The sequence below is a fragment of the Macadamia integrifolia genome, chromosome 11 (assembly GCF_013358625.1).
Source record: "Macadamia integrifolia cultivar HAES 741 chromosome 11, SCU_Mint_v3, whole genome shotgun sequence".
Lineage (NCBI taxonomy): Eukaryota > Viridiplantae > Streptophyta > Magnoliopsida > Proteales > Proteaceae > Macadamia > Macadamia integrifolia.
This window is the reverse complement of record NC_056567.1, coordinates 32,276,645-32,293,216: the sequence shown is the minus strand read 5'-3', so window position 1 is coordinate 32,293,216 and position 16,572 is coordinate 32,276,645. Positions and strand designations below refer to the sequence as shown.

Genomic DNA, 16,572 nt, shown 5'->3' with positions numbered 1-16,572 from the left:
TTCGATCTCTTGCCCTAAAATTGACGTTAAAATCAATATCAATTAGTTGACTTAACCATAGGAGGAATGATTATCTGAAAGAACATGCAAGTAAATAAGAAATCATAATTAAAAAAAATGAGAGAGATGAACATGTTGCTCTCTTATATTGGTATCATACACACTGAAAGTTGATAAAGAGTTTCGATGAGTATCGATTGTCATGAAATAAGACGAGAGCGAAAGAGTGTAAATGTTATGAATTTTAATATCAGTATCGGTATCTATATCAGTCTCGGCCGATCTAACGGTTTGCCCTTGTTTTCAATAAATAGATTATTTTTTGAATGAATATTCCGTTACTAAAAAAAGTGACACAGGACTCATCAACCGATACGATACCGATATTATTATATAAGGAAGTGCCCGTTGATAAGTTGCAGCTTTCACAATGTTTGTCAATTTTACATACACAGACATCTTAACGCCTTAACCGCTTGGTAGTTTGTTCCAGAAGCATTACAATCTTCACACGGAGAGTGTAAAAGAGGATGAACAGAAAAGGATTGGCGATTTTGATGAGAGCAAAGATGAAACCTGCCGACCCAAGCAAGTTTTCCATCCCTGCTGTAAGTGATCCAGTTTCATTGAATCATATTCCTCATCTACTCATTCAATTTGATTTCAGCAGTTGTTTAATCTAGTTTATTCATAAATTTTGTGTGGATTGGTGGGAAACTAGTGGGAATTAAATTCGTTGCGCTTTCAATTTGGGCAGAACGAAGCTGGTCGGATTCTAGCAGAGTCGAGAATTGAGAATGACCAATCCGATGAACATCAAACGCGAGGAGCTCGAGAGGAGCTTGAAAGAACATCGATTCAGACTGAGAGGTCTGTTTCTTTATGTGGAAAAATTTCTGCTTCCGTGGTATTATGAAAGTATGTTTAAAATTCTTTCTTTAATCGCCAGAGAATTGAAGCTGGTACAGGAATCTATGCACTCGGCCATTTCTATGAACAAAACGGAAGTCTTAGATGGGATTATGAGCGATTTCTCTGAGGTAGGTCAGGGTTTTCTTCTATGATGGTGTTAGGAATCTCTACTTCTCTTGGTAGTTTAAGTAACGGATTATTAAGGATGCAGGGTTACTTTAGTCTCTCGCATGATAACCGCCGGAAACTGCTTCTTGTACTCGCCAGAGATTATGATGTCAGTAGGACTCAAGTTCGTGAATTGATACGGAAATATGTTGGTCTTGAGCTTCCAGATGGTGACTTTCGTTCTGATAATTCATTATCTTCTTCTTCCGTGAAAGTGGGTTGTAATGGAAATTGTATGGTTTCAGGTGACAAAGCTAAATCATCTGACATTGACGAAGAGGGCTTGCTCTGTGCTCTGTATAGAACTGAGAGAAATCTGAGACACGCTCTCCAGCCAATGTACGAAGTTCTCTTCGAACGGCTCAATACCCACCCCGGAGGTTTGAAGTTCTTGACTATTCTTCGGGCTGACCTTCTTGCAATGCTTGCGTAAGGTTTTGTTTCAATTTCTTTCATTTCCTATTTACTTTTTTGCCCCTTTCAAACTGATCCGCAGTAACAACTAAAAACAATAAAAAATGTTTGGAAGTCATGGAAAATGGTCATTCCTTCAGAAGAACAAAAATCCATGGTGGCTTTTGTTGGGCACTGAGAATATTGGTGTACAACTTAGTAAGAAATTACGTATCTTTAGAGGGAAGGATTACTGTGGTGACTTCTTATGGAATTACAAGGACATAAAAAAGCTGAGTAATTCCCTTCATTTTTTTTCCTGCCTTCGAAAATAATTTCTAGGAAAATGAAAATAAAAACTGTAATCTGAAGTAGGGTAGCATGGTTTGTGGGAAAAAGCACATGAGTTCACCTGAAATTTTTTCCTTTTACATGGTTTTTAATCTGGAAACAACCGGACCCTGGGAGAAGTCGCGGAAGAGATGGATTTATGTAAAGAGAATTGTATAGAATCAAAGTTCTTCTTACTGTACTAGGCTGAAGTTTCTGAAATAAAGACAGTTCCAATTATCCCTGCTTTTCTGCTGGGCCCTTTTCAAACCTACATTAACTTGAATTGCATAATTCAATCGGAGGCAGAGTGGCGGACACAGAAATTCTCTCTATTTGGGTTCCACACAAGGGGCAGGGGGGAAGGCAGGCTCTATATATTCCAGGTATATACAGAGCAATTTGTTATGAGAAGGGATTTCCAAAACTTGGGGGGATGGTTCCACCCGACTCAAATTCATAAAATAATGTCAAGACCACATACAGCATGTCTGTGGGTACAAATTCAAAGCTGTCAAAATCATAGTTGTCAGATGCCTCAAAAATTATGATCCAACCAAAGGGGGCACAACAACATATAACACAAACCCCTCACACTTATCAGGGATCGAACACCTAACCGCCTGGCTTTGATACCATGTTACAACCGCTTATCCCAAAAGCTTGAGCTGTAAGTAAGGGCCACAACCATGTATATTAACACATTTCAACACAGACCATTGCCAAATTTGAGTCAATAATAATTATAAAAAAAAGTCCTTGACTAAAAATGATGCAAAAATTAAACTTGGTTGCTCCTTCTTTTATACCAATGCCCAATACACCATGATGCCTCTAAGTGCACTCCTTAGCCAGTAGCTCCTCTTTGTTTTGAAGGAACTCTCTCTCCTTGCAATGTAGTGTCTTGAGAACGCTTCATCTTATCCTTCAACTCCGTATCAAAAATAATTTCAGTCATCAGTAAAATGTAATTGAAGTAATATGAAAGTTTGCGAACTGATTCTTGTCCAAGTATACAGGAAAGAAAATAATGCCTCTTTGCGGGCACTGGATTCCTATTTAAAAGAGAAGCTGGTTACATGGCTTAGTCCTGCTGCATTAGAGCTTCACCGTATTACATGGGATGATCCAGCATCTTTGCTGGAGAAGATTGTGGCATATGAGGTTGGCTTATCATTCTTCTCTTGTTGTTATATCTATGTTGTTACATTGGCACTGTGGGAGTGTATTTATGTGTATTCTCATTTATTTATTTTTGTTTGGTTTAGGCTGTACATCCAATCAGTAATCTTATCGATCTGAAAAGAAGGCTGGGTGTTGGTCGTCGTTGCTTTGGATATCTACATCCTGCAATACCTGGTTGACCGTTCATTCTTCTGTTAAAAAATATGTTATTTTCCTTTGTTTATGTCAAGAGTTGTTTCAGTAGCTCAAGTGGCTCAATTTTGGTGGTAACCTTGTTTTTGTCTTTGGAAAATCAATCTTATTTCTTTCTGGTTGTCCTTTTTTCGTGTCGAAATTTGGGGTTAGATGTTTATGGATCTACACAGAGTCCATAATCACAATATGCTTTCAGTGCATTTTATGTTTTTGTGTATAAATCATCCAATGTTTCGTTAAATTATCAACCCTAGTTTCCATCCAGATTATCAATAGCTTATGTTTTTGTTCTTTATTATAGAAAAAGTGTACCTTTGAGAGAAAAAATAGGGCTAAGTGCTAACTATATGCCACCATTAACTTTTCAGTAATTCTAATTCTCCTGAAAGTATTTTCCAAGAGCTCCAATAACATTATGGATGAGTCTACAATCTGATCTGTGGAGTTATTTAGGGTGGAATCCTTCAGCACTGGGTTCCTTATCCTCTATGTTAGCTTGGGTTATAGATATTGTTAATCATCAGTGATGAGATTAAAAAATATGTTGACATTTAAATTTTGGGTTCTATTCCCTGGTGCAAGTGGTGCCAGGTTCTAGATTTGTTGATAAGAAAAAAATTGTTGGGCAAGAGCATGAGTTTTCCATGAAGGGATTACCCATTTGCCAGAGACCACCATGAATAGGACAGACTTGAGGCTTGAGTCTCCATCATGTAGAAAATGGGAAAATAGGGAGGAATAGTATTGCTTTCATTTAATATGCATATCAAATCAACCATGAATTGTCTTTTAAATTTAGTTATGGAGTTTTACTATGGGTTGGCACTTGCCTGCTGAAAATGTTCACGAACCTGCTTGAGAATTCAAGGATTTTATACCATCTTAAACAAGATTTATAATTTTGCATTGTATTTCTCTGTTCACATGCTTAATTCAGTTAAACTGATCTGCTCAGGAAATTTCTTTCAGGTGAACCCCTTGTTTTTATTGAAGTTGCTCTTCTAAAGGATGTGGCTCAGAAAGTACAGGTATCACCCCCACCCCCACCCCCACCCCAAGAAAAAGAGAGAGTGAATGAAAATATCTACATTTCTTCTTTCATTAGCTATGCAATGGTGACATTTCTTTATCCATTCAAATCAGGACGTTTTGCATAATGATCCTTCCACACCTGAATTTGAAGCGAAGTGTGCATTGTTTTACTCTATATCATCAACACAGGTAATAGGCATTGGAGACTAGAATTTTTAACTCATCATTTTTTAAGAGAATGTTTGGAATAGAAGAATCTTTGATGACCATCTTGAAGATATTGGAGGTTGCATTCTGCATGGTCCTAGAACTGAAATTTATTTCGTAAAAGCTTAAATAAGTAGGATTATTTGGGAACCAGCACTGCCACAATTTGTGGCACTTGTCATGTTTTTGAGCCACATTTTGTCGATAAAATGTGAGTTCCCATTAGTTTACGTCTTTTCTCAATGGCAAACATTATCAGAACACTTTTCTATTCAAACAAGAATCTGTTTCTTATGACAAATATTCCTTACTTTTGTCTAATCTGCTGCATACTTTTCCAAGTGGACAGCCAGGCTTATCGGGAATCAACCTTGGAAAGTTTCTTATTAAACGAGTTGTTGAACTGCTGAAAAGAGACATGCCATATATTTCAGTAAACATCTCTCTCTCTCTCTCTCACATTCTGGACCGGATAATAGTGAACAATAGAGAGCACAGTTAAATCAAATCTTACATTTTATTCTGACATTATTTTAAAAGGAATTCTTACAGTCCAAATATTTAATCATTTATATACTTTACTAGTGATGAGCCTGACGTTTATTTTTTATTCTTCATGAAGACATTTGCAACACTTAGCCCTGTGCCAGGATTTTTGCCATGGCTCCTTTCCAAGTTGGCATATCAATCAAAGCTTACTGAAGCAGGTACTGAAGATGCAGCCCATTCATCAGCAGGGGGATTGGTTTCTACTTTCAGGGAGAACATACTTAAGCCAGATGAAGAAAGAGTGCTGTTAGAATTGGGGTGAGCCTTATTTTTTATGAGGTTATAATGAGTATGGTCTAAGAACTATGAGTTGCATTGGGCTTGATCCTTAAATGATTGGCATACTCTAGTACAACCCTTTTGTATGTTTTCTGGTTTATTCACCCCCCAACACACACAATCTTGTGACACATCTGATGGGATGGAGTTGGAGCTAAGCTCCTGTGACTTGGTAAGAAGTGCACCTATTAAATAATTTACAGATCTTCGTGATCAGTTTCAGACCTTCGGTTATATTCTTTCTATATTGATATCCTTGGGATATTAATTTTATCGGATTATTTGAAGACGGGCCTTATGTCATGGCAGCCCCCAAAAGATCTTGTAAGAAATTGCTACTATATTCCTACTGAACTGAAGCTGGATTTAATGAAAAACATTGATTTTTGTTGCAAAAATATTACATCTGTAATAAATTCCCTTGTGTAGGGGATTTGGTGCTGGGAAATATGGCATGGAAGTGATGTTGAACCTGCTGACTTCTACAAAACATGAGTGGGTAAGCTCTGATACACTGTCGTCAGTATTACAAGCCCCTCTCATGCGATTGTGTGCCAGGTAACTTCTGCTTTCTACAAGAATTCTTTTCAAAATCCTAAGATCTGATCATTAAAGTATCCATAACCAACCTGTGATCATTTACCTCCCCAAAAAAGTATAGAGGATTATGGACCGTCGTACCCTGAGTTCAGTTACACCCATAGTTCAAAATTTTGTTTTGGTAAGGCCATTTTGGTTAGACCCAAATGATCTTACCAAAATTTCACCAAAACAGTGTATTTTTTCCATGAGTTTCTCTTGGCCATGTCAGAGGGAAAACAGCCGAAATGACCGAAATTTTCAACCAAAATTATCAAACTTTTGACAAAACAGTGCATTTTTATGATCAAAATGAGAAAAATTTCGGCAAAACAGTGCTGTTTCTGGGTTTCACCTCCTATTTCATCTCCTATTTCATCTCGGACATATTAAAATTAATGAAATTAGAGTTTTTGGACTATGGTTGTACCTATTATTTTATTTTTGGAGACCATCCATATTCCATTTATTTAGGTTCAATTGGTTGTTGTATGGTCAAGATGCGATTAAATGTAGAACGCAAAGGAGAAAAATAGGAATTTCTCTTTAAAGATAGCTCTCTAAAGTATTTTAAAATATGGGATCCAATGGTGTGTGCTTTATAACAAATGACAGAGGTTTGTAAAATTTCTACAGGTACCTTTTTCAAGAGAAAAAGAGAGGTAAAGCTCTAGATGCTGTTGCAAACTTCCACTTGCAGAATGGAGCGGTGGGTCCTGCGATGCTGTACTCTTGAAATTTATAATGGAGTAGCCCATATAGCTAACGTCATATTATCTTAAGAAGTCTGCATAATAGCAGCTAAATAGCTCTGACTCGTGTTTGGTTGTTCGAGTTATTAATTCCATCGCATTTATCTATGAATATCCTTCTATTTAACATACATATTGCTGACGAAATTGAATAGAGAAATTCAAGAATGTAAGATAGGCTGATTCTATAATGATGAAACATAACATACTGTTCGTAAGCAATGAAATTACGTTAATTATTTTGAGATTGTTGACTTGATTTTACTGTTTTATCACGGATTATTATTGTCAGTGCTTGAAATGAAAATGATATGCATTAAGAAAATTATTAGATGGTGGCATATGATGGCAAAAGAAAGGATGAAAAAGAGTATGCTTTTCACAGTGTCAGACTGTCAGTAAAGAAGGCTTGAAATTTAGTATGCAGTGGAACCCCTAATGAATGATGGCATTTTGTTACTACTTTCTTCACCTACTTTTACTAAATTATTCATTATGTATTCAATCCACATCATGTATTCCTCACTTCGAACATATCTTTGACTATTTTATTTTGAGGCACTCGATAATTCTGGCTTGCATTTGTTGTTATTTAATCATGTAAACCAATATTGTATCATCAACATACAACATACACCGTAATATCTTGTCCTTATAAGTCTAATCATTATATCCATAACTGACCCTGATTCAAACCCACTATGATTGAAAACATGCTAGTTTGTCTCTCAATGGTTGCAGAAAAGTTGCAGCTTAATTATAAATATCCTTAAATTACGTACATCAATGTATCTACTTAATCACTTTACCAATCCAAAGTGCACCAAATGATTCTTTAGATACCCAACATTGTCCTTTTAAGTCATTGAAGACCATGCTGAAATATTTCTTTTGCTAAACTTTTCCTTCAATTTCTTAGGCAAATATTCTGTAATTTTCATTTTCCGGGGTGTGGTTTGTAATTCTAGTTCTTTATCTTAATCTATTCTCAGTCTGTTCTCTGCAGTTGCTTCATAGCATCATAATTTTGATTGACGATAATGCAACTTTGTATATATTTCTTGCTCTTGTATATAGGCATCAAGAAATTTTTCTTCATTCATCTAGCAGTTCATTAGTTCTACTGATCCTGTTAAACAATATAGGTGGGAAATATATTTGGTAATTCCCATGCTTTAAACATCACTTGGGATACCAAAATACTCCAAATGCTTCTCTATTTTGATGTAAGCTAACCTACATGATGCACCCATGGTTTAGCTTGTCCAATGCCATTTCCTTGATTATTACCGTGCTCTGCTTTCATTGAGGATATGTTTGTTTACAGGTAAAAAACATGTAAATGAAATCATTTTCAAGTAAAATCCTAACTTTTTTAATTGATTTTTCTTTTTTACCTTAAAGATTGCAAGATAAAAACTCTTCCACTTCTGTCAATCTCTCCATATATTCACAAATATTATTTGTCGTCATGTTAAATGAAATGATCTAGGTCTTCTACTTTCTCTCTCTCTTTCTCTTTTTAATTATTTCCTACCATCATTCTTATTGTACAATAAAGTTTTTACCTCAACTTATCATTTTCTAGCTTTTTTATTAGTTGCTTTGTTCCTTTGTAAACCTTTTGGTCCTTTTCTCATCCCTAATTTCTTGTGATGCCTTAACAAAGGTCTTGACTCTAATGGTCATCTGAGCATTGTCATTACATTGCCAAGTTTCTTGTGGATATTCCATCCACCCTTCCCCTGCATTCTTTTGCTCTCTCATAATATACATACACATGCACATTCAGGACTTATTTTACCTAAAAAAAAGAAAGTGTTTTAGGAATAAAGAGGACCTTTTCTGCTTCATCAGCTTATTACTACTGCTTAAGTATAGATTCAGTGAAGACGGGATTCCTTTTCCTTCTGGAGTATGATGTAGATATGCTTTTATAGTCAAGCAAGCTGGAACCTTTTGTGTCAAGACCAGACTAAGCTACCTTGAAAATTGATGAAACTCTTCAGTTTTGACAAGAACATCCATATGAGGTGTATCGATAACTAAATTTTCGTGCCTGATAAATAATAATAGGCCAAGGAATGAAATCCTTTGATTGACCGAGGAATGGTAAAAGCTTTGACCCATCTTTTGGAGTGGAATGGAACCCTTTAGAACCTTTTAACATTTTCCATTCTTGAATTACCAAAGCCTATCAAATTTGATTTAAATCAATTTACAAGTTTGCATGTGGTATTTCTTCATGTTCAGTACCTAAAGATATTACTCTTCAGGAGATGTGAGAATGCTTATTGACATCTTCTAACCAAGATTTTCTGAACATCACTAGATGGTTGAGAGGCTGAATTGGATGGCAGATCTATCAGAAAAAGGCCTTCACCAAAGTGGAGGTATCATGGTAAACTATGTCTATAGGTAATTTCTACCAGATATCGTCACCTCTTTCCTTTTTGTCGTTGTAGGCTTAAGTTTTATGACCACCTTCTAGATTTTATGTACATCTGCATGTAGTACCAGTTTAAATGGAACAGTGGCAGGTTGTGTTAGTTACCCTCGTACTTCCATTGGAAAATTATCCTATCCTGTCTGCACTGTTTTTCTTTTATAAATTCTTAATAAGTTGCTGAACCAATTGCCATATTTTATAACTTTTGATAAAAATTTCAACCCAATTATCGTGCTTATCTAATCTGGATGATTTTTGGTTTTGGAGATCCCACGTGTGGGATTCTCCGTGGGATCTCCAAATTTAGGTCCTCCCTCTTCATGTGTACTGTATTTACAAGGATTCTGTCAGTAGTTTTGTCCTTAGGATCTATCTGAGGGGATCCTTTATGTTCCACTTTGCTGAAGTTTTGAACATGTAAACAACATGCAGAAGATTAATATTGACAACTATTTTGCAGGCTGGACAAAATTGAGGAGAATGCTCAGTCATATTTTAGCACAGGGCATATAGAGGCTTCTAGTAAATTTCGTTGCCTTCTTGAGGTATTCTCCAGTGCATGGAAGAGCCCCCATTTTTCTGTTCAATAATAGTGAAAGAACATTTTAATATTTCAAGTCTATGAGCTACTTTCTGTTACTCTCTGTGCGTGTTTGTGTAGGAGCCTTCCCTGTCTTCATTATAGCCTTTATTGTTGGCTCTACTTTGCAGCTGAATGCGGAACAAGAAGAGCATTAAGAACAACAGGTTAGAGGATTACAGGAGAAGGAAGTTCTTGCTTGTTTTACAGCTCAAATAAATTCATGATTTTGTACGTATACCTAGCTTAAAAATAGATCCACAAAATGGCAAACCAGAGTATCTGGTGAGATAACTGACATTTTCACCATTCTTCTCTTGCTCAGCATGCCCCTTTCTATGTTCTTGGCTTCTGAAACCACCCTTAATTCTTCGGGAAGTAGCATTCCCTTTCATAAGGTTGAAAAGATATTGCAATCTTGTATTTGTACCATTTGTATTGTTCCAAAATAAGGTTCCCCTCGTGCTTGCCTATTTGGCTTTTGTGTTGTACTTCGCTCTTTCCATTTAATTTATTTTTCTTCACTACAAAAAAAATAAAAAAATTCACAAGCAAATCTGGTTAGGTGAGAAATGGAAGACAACGAAAGCAACTTCAGTTGCAGACACACACACAAAACAAACTTGACTTGGGACCAAGTTTTCCTAAGGCCATGGTGAATGGCCACATGGGGTGTCAAGAGGGGTTTTCCGGAAAGGTTGTAAAACCCTATAGGGGCTTGTGAACCCCAGAATACCACCTCGTAAAGGAAAACTTTGTCCAACTTGTTTAGTGGAATCATCAAAGGCAGAATGCAGAATCGAGCATCTAGAGCTCTATAGATCGCCAATTACAGAAGCAAAGCTAGTAGTCAGCGTAATGGTAAGGTTGCTCTATTGAAAGATGATGAAATACAAGCCCTGGACACCACCCCTAGAAGAAAAGAAAGAGAATGTTACTTGATGAGAAACAAAATTATGCCTGTCATTCACAAGATGATACTCCCAGTTTATCTATCATAAATGGCATAAAAATGGGAGAAAAGATTTCAAAAGATATCTATTGAGTACACAAAGTGGCTATGTATCATTAAGATTTCAATTTATTACATATGAAAATTATGGAGGAAAACCAAATGCTGTCGATGAGAATACATAGTTACAACAAGAAACTCCTTGAACTTCCAAGCTTCACCAGAGGCAGAGCAAGGGATTGCCATTTCCAGTTTTGTAGAGCTTTTTTGGAATGTCAGTCCTCCTAGCATCTCTTTCTTCAGCAACTAGCTGAACCACCAAGGCCTTCTCTCTCTTCTTTTTCTGGCTGAGCTGAAAGTACTTTCTGTGATAGAACTATAGAACTGGTGGTGCCTGAAGGACCAGTTGTGAGACCTTACATGTGTTTGATTCTCATCATATATTAGAGATTATTCATTAGGTAGAGATAGAGACAAAAAGGGCAGGCCAACAATATATCACTTTTAACTCTCCTCATGACTGGTTTCTAAAACATAATCCCTCATAAGCTTTGTGTTGGAATCATTTACCATCTGCAACACAAGTCAATAATCCATAGACCAGAAAAAATTAGAGAGAGAGAGAGAGAGAGTAGAAAAACAGATCAACATGAGAAAGGAAGGGATTGGCTAACCTTAAAAGCTAGTCGCTTCATGTTTTCCCACTCAAAATCATTTTTGCAGTAAGCAGATCGAACCTGGATTAAGATGTGACAATATCCAGGTTATGGGTTATTGCCATTGAAAGTGATTTACATACAAGGGATTAAAAAACCGATCTTTAATATATGATACTGACCTCTAAAATCCGTAGAGCTGCCACATAGGTGTCAAAGTGTGTCATACACAGTAGTTTCCATGGAATTAATCACAGAACAAACACCAGATATGTATAGAAGTCAAAACCTCTGTAGTAAGAAGATGAAAATGAAGCAAATAGCTCTACTTCATTAAAGTGGCTGAAGATGCTGTAATATGGGTTGATTGAATATATAAGATGATATTTCCATGTCAACTGTTTTTGAACAAATAATCTTCAAAACAGGGATGAGACTGGCAAACATTCCCGCCACGAGTCACCTCGACCCGCAACATATATAGGTAAATGAAAATCACTAGAAAATGTCGAGGATTGTTGGAAATAATCTCATGTCAACTAACTTTTGGACGATGATTTTATATACCAATTGAGCCTCTCCACCTCATAATTTAAGTTTTTGGGTTGAAAATGGTATCAAAGCACCAAGCTCATTATATTAATTAAACATTTATGTAAAGTCATCCTAAGGACCAACTAGTGAGATGGAGTCTTGGGATAATCCCGCATCCAACTTTATGACCTTGGATGACTTGACTTCATGTACCAGTTGGGTTTCTCCATTTAAGATCTCAAGTTTTTAGGTTTCAAAGACCAATTCTTTGTGGAGGAAGGGGATAACAATTTAATCCTATGGAACATTCCGAAACAAGAGGATTCAGTCAGAAATATCAAGGCTGTGTTTGGTAATGTTTCAAAAAAATGTTTTTAAAGTTTTTTTGTTTTATGGGAACGAAAAAACGGAATAAAACGTTTGGTGCATCTATGGTGTGTTTCGTGGAAAAAAAAAAAACTAGAAACAAGAATTGATGGAATGACAAAAGGCAGTTTCGTCATTTCAATTTCGTAAAAAAAAAAAAAATGGCATTTTGACACAGAAATTGAAATTTCCGTTTTTTAAACGAAACATCATTTCTATAAGAGAAACGTTACCAAATGTAGCCAAACAACTCTCTTAAAGGAACTCGGCAAAATAGCCAAGTAACTTCAGAAAGGGGGCATACTCACAAAGGAGGTCGTAGTGATAGCGATGGGGAGTCTTAAGATGATCCTACATCAGCTAACTCTGAGACCTTCGACGATTTCATGTACCTTCTTTTCAGGACATCATTTTTTGTACCTTCTTTTCAGGACATCATTTTGCTCATACGGAGAAGTAGGGGTGTCAAGACCTAAACCAACCCAGTAAATCTGGCCAGGCCGAACCAAAAAAAAAGCCCAGACTAAACCAAATCGAAGCCTTATTAGTCTGGTTTGAGTTTGGGTTATTGTAACGCCTATAACAAACCAAACCGCACCAGAAACCAAATGGATCCAAAATCAAACCGGAACCAACTCAAACCGGGATCAAAACCAACCTGATTACAAACTGATATAAGAAACCGAAACCAAAATTTCTGATTCGGTTTCGATTTCACCATTCCCACACCAAACCAATTCAACCTAGACCAAAACCGGTCCAGTCCGACCCGTTGACACCCCTACAGAGAAGAGTAAAAATGCCTAGGTATCAAATGTAGCCGGGTTTGACATACCTAAATTTTTATGTCTTGGTGACTCTCTCATCAAATTTGCACAGAACTTGTTTCCATCATTCAATGAAGTTCTACCTAAGAATTCCATTAATTCCTCATACGCCTCAGGATTATAACTCTGCATTGGCAAATAATTATGAGCACAGATCAGATGGAATCGAAACAAATGACTAAATCTAAGTTTTGGGATGTGAAAAGGAACCTCAAGTTGTGCCATAACGATCTTAACAGCTACAAATGTAAAGAAATTATGAAGATTTGTAGCAGCTTTTGCTTCAGGTGATGCTTCCCCAAATCCTGCAAAACAAACCAAATCGATTGAATCCCCACAATTTGAAAGAACATTAATAAAGAATCACAAGAAGGAAGAGTCAAATATAGACAATACCCACCAGGAACGAACATCTTTTGACAACGAAGACGAGTGGTTCGGTTAGTTCTTTGCTTCCATGGACGAGTAGGAGAAGCAAAACCTCTGGTTCTACTAGGTTTAGGAAGGAAGAAAGAGATCTGTGAGAAAGGAACAATCGGAGATGACTCCATGATAGCTTCTCAACGTGCTTCTTTCTCACTCCTACTGTGAAGACTGCCTTCACATCCTCAGCACATACCACAGAGAACCATTTTAAAATTTTTTTGTTTATTTTTAGATTTTTGGGGCCAAAATATCTCTTCAGCCTCGCTCGGATAAGGAAGCTTTCCTTTATATTATACGTGGCACGTTCTTGGTGTCGGGCTGTATAGTTACGGTATTAAAAAAAAAAATCTTTTCTAATATGATACAGTTTTCGTATCTGGTAAAATCGTTCAATACGGATAGAAGGGACTTAGATATACATATGTATAATAATTATTATATAGGATAATTTACAGCACCACCCCTTGAAAAATGCCAGTATTATAGGAACATCATTTTCTTTTGCCAAATTAGACTCAGACTCCTTATCGTCAATCTCTGTTAAGTGATGCCATGAAATAACACTTTAGCCTTTATGAGTAAAACACCCTTATCTTATTATCCCAAAAATACCATTCTCTTCACCTATATATCTCTTCGTATCACTTTTTCTCCTTCTATCCATCTCTCCCTACCTTCAACTTGTGATTCCGACGAGTTTTACCCAAGTTCACCACGACTTCTTCGGATTCTTTTTCATACCACCCTTTCTAGGCGATAGAAAAGAGTTCAATTCATCATCTTCTTCTTCTTTATCAGGAGTAACCTGACCTTGCTAAGGTTCTACTACTATTGCTTTCGCAGCCATTAGGGATAGAAACCACCGCAGCCATGGATTAGTAGAGTGGATCCATCAACCCAAGTAAAAAAATAAAATAAAATAAAAAGATCCGCAATGAGTGGTCAATGGATAAGCCATTACCTTTCCGAACGAGATGGATAAATCTATCCGTTTTTATATAGAACATCATCATGGGTTGAGGATGCCTAGTGCTCTTAATGGGATTTAAAACGCTCTGTTAATGGGATTTAAAACAGATACTCAAATTCACTAATGCCATGTTGAGTTTCCCCTCTTTGAGCAGATTGGGAAACAATTTTATAAGAAATAAATAGAAAGAAATCAGTGACAAAACAAGACATTCGTTCAAGAAAATCTTATGCTTCTATAGCAGAGTTCCACAACCCAAAAAAAGAAAAAGAGGAATTGCAGAAGAAAACCAATATTAGTGGAGACTGAACAGAAAAGAGACAGAAATTGAAACCAGAGAATTGCTCTCATTTGGGTTTGGATGATGATTGATGATGATTAAACGCTCTGACCAGAGAGTGAGTTAGGGTTCTGTTTAGTAGATTTGGGGATGATTAAGAAATGGGTTAAATGAAAAGAGGCAGAATAACATACCTATAGGTGTTGGAGGGGGTTCGCAGCCGCCGTAGTCATCGTTGTCCAAAGGGGGTTTGCCGCCGCCAATCTGAAAAGCCCTGAGGAATGTTCTTCCACCGTCGTCGCCGTCGCTGTCATCGGAAGGATTGTGGTGAAATCGATTTGGGGACTACAAGTAATGAGGGTAATTTCGGTACTTCATTATTTTTAAGGGCAAAATGATATTTAGAAAAAAAAATGAACTGCTGATGTCAACATTTTTGATATATTCTGTAACAGTGAATGATGGTAAGAGGTCTGAGTCTAATTTGGTGAAAGAGAGGGGGTGTTCCTATAATACTGGCATTCTCCAGGAGGTGGTGCTATAAATTACCCTAATTATATATTACATGGTTGCAATTGTTCTAAGTTGTGTTTCTCTCTTTTTATCTATGCACAGATCCATGTAGTTGACCCTATTTAGTTGTGATAAAAGCCGAATAAGAAACCGTTTGTGAAATTAAAAATAAAAGTTGTACCATTTTGAACCGATTCATCAGTATAATATTGGTATTGAAATTGCTTTCAAGTTCTCGATATGGTACAATTTTGGTTTCTTCTTTCCAATATGGACTGTACAGGTATAGGATAGGTGATCCAAGTTTGCTGTATTGTAGACCAATTATGTTGGAAGGTGTCAATAAGGGCCTGAGCTAATTGTGGCAAGGTTTTGAGATTTTTTTATTTTTTTTTGCTAACGACGGGTATCCAGGCCTTTGGCTTGACTAGTCCCGTGGGCCCATACTGATCCTACAATCGTATTGATCGGGTCATACCGGGGTTGAATGAGAACCATTCAACGGGTTGAATGAGAACCATTCAACGGGTTGAATGATAACCATTCAACGGGTTGAATGAGAACCATTCAACTTTCACTGAAAGTAGTGAAGAGCACTAAACACCCTCATGTTAGTGGCCCAAGGTGTGCTTAGTGAGATTCGAACTTAGAACGTCCGAGTTTACGGCTCATACCAAGTTCATTGCTCGCCAACTGCGCTACCCTCTTGGGTTATAGGATTATAGAAAGATTAAAGGAAAAAAAGTTAAAAATATGGGCAATGAGAATGCACATAAGGGTATCAACATGAACGAGATTTTTTATTTTACAAGGAATAGGGCAACAATTTTGTGCAGCCCTGTGTCTGGGCGTAGGGACCACACAACCATGCATCTTCTTTTTTCTTTTCCCTTGAAATATATAGTATATCTATCATTTTGAGGAAAAAATGATCAAGTTTTGATATTTCGCTCCCAACGAGTTGATGGGAGAACCTCTTATGCACGGATCATTTTTTGAGAACTCGGTATTGAGAATAGGATCGGTCAAGATTGATACTGATCTGATACTAATCTAGATCACCCTAGATGAGATAGAAATGCCCCTGAGTTTACGTTTAAAGTTGATTTTTTTGACTATTTTATCTTTTGTTCATACCAATCCATTAATATGGCACAGTCAAGAATGCGATCGGGTCAAGGGCAATACCAATCCGATCCAATTCCTCAAACCATGGCACTGATACCTTCCCCTAAAAACATTTCTTCCTTGTCGGCAAAGCCAATCCCACTGGGCTTATTTGGAAGTCCGTTGGGCCAGGCCACGGCACAGTAACAGCTCCCACATATACGGCATGGCACGAATGATATTTTGATAGTGTAGAATAATATTAGCGTGGCACATTATATTTCATTATTTTTATTATTTTTATTTTATTATTATTGATATAATTTTTAGA

General features: G+C 36.8%; 2 protein-coding genes across 5 annotated transcripts; one reads left to right on the top strand and one right to left on the bottom strand.

Annotated features, from left to right (window-relative positions):
* Window positions 1–419: 419 nt before the first annotated feature.
* On the top strand, window positions 420–10,101 carry LOC122094275 (malonyl-CoA decarboxylase, mitochondrial). Of its 4 annotated transcripts, XM_042665034.1 has the most exons (16): window positions 421–608; window positions 758–870; window positions 950–1,040; window positions 1,124–1,250; window positions 1,326–1,509; window positions 2,823–2,967; window positions 3,072–3,162; window positions 4,153–4,211; window positions 4,327–4,404; window positions 4,772–4,855; window positions 5,045–5,229; window positions 5,680–5,808; window positions 6,466–6,538; window positions 8,914–8,999; window positions 9,491–9,575; window positions 9,742–10,101. In XM_042665034.1, exons 1-16 carry the CDS (start codon window positions 531–533, stop codon window positions 9,766–9,768), a joined length of 1,635 nt encoding a protein of 544 aa, XP_042520968.1. In that variant the 5' UTR covers window positions 421–530; the 3' UTR covers window positions 9,769–10,101. The 4 variants fall into 4 exon arrangements, with proteins under 4 accessions (XP_042520966.1, XP_042520967.1, XP_042520968.1 ...); XM_042665032.1 differs by having other exon boundaries at window positions 420–608; window positions 1,124–1,509; XM_042665033.1 differs by having other exon boundaries at window positions 420–608; window positions 1,124–1,509; window positions 9,692–10,101.
* A 484-nt stretch (window positions 10,102–10,585) lies between these two features.
* On the bottom strand, window positions 10,586–13,633 carry LOC122093236 (chaperonin-like RBCX protein 1, chloroplastic). Its single transcript, XM_042663517.1, has 6 exons — window positions 13,346–13,633; window positions 13,156–13,250; window positions 12,954–13,071; window positions 11,401–11,417; window positions 11,237–11,299; window positions 10,586–11,135 (listed from the first exon to the last, which is right to left on the bottom strand). Exons 1-6 carry the CDS (start codon window positions 13,494–13,496, stop codon window positions 11,067–11,069), a joined length of 513 nt encoding a protein of 170 aa, XP_042519451.1. The 5' UTR covers window positions 13,497–13,633; the 3' UTR covers window positions 10,586–11,066.
* Window positions 13,634–16,572: the final 2,939 nt, after the last annotated feature.

Excerpts from the sequence above, each read along its gene's own strand:
- LOC122093236 (XM_042663517.1), bottom strand. The coding sequence starts at position 13,496 with ATGGAGTCATCTCCGATTGTTCCTTTCTCACAGATCTCTTTCTTCCTT. Across the intron at positions 13,072-13,155 it reads TCGTTATGGCACAACTTGAG|AGTTATAATCCTGAGGCGTA; the intron begins GTTCCTTTTCAC and ends TTGCCAATGCAG. Across the intron at positions 11,136-11,236 it reads TGAAGCGACTAGCTTTTAAG|ATGGTAAATGATTCCAACAC; the intron begins GTTAGCCAATCC and ends CTTGTGTTGCAG.
- LOC122094275 (XM_042665032.1), top strand. The coding sequence starts at position 531 with ATGAACAGAAAAGGATTGGCGATTTTGATGAGAGCAAAGATGAAACCT. Across the intron at positions 4,856-5,044 it reads GAGACATGCCATATATTTCA|ACATTTGCAACACTTAGCCC; the intron begins GTAAACATCTCT and ends TTCTTCATGAAG. Across the intron at positions 6,539-8,913 it reads TCCACTTGCAGAATGGAGCG|ATGGTTGAGAGGCTGAATTG; the intron begins GTGGGTCCTGCG and ends GAACATCACTAG.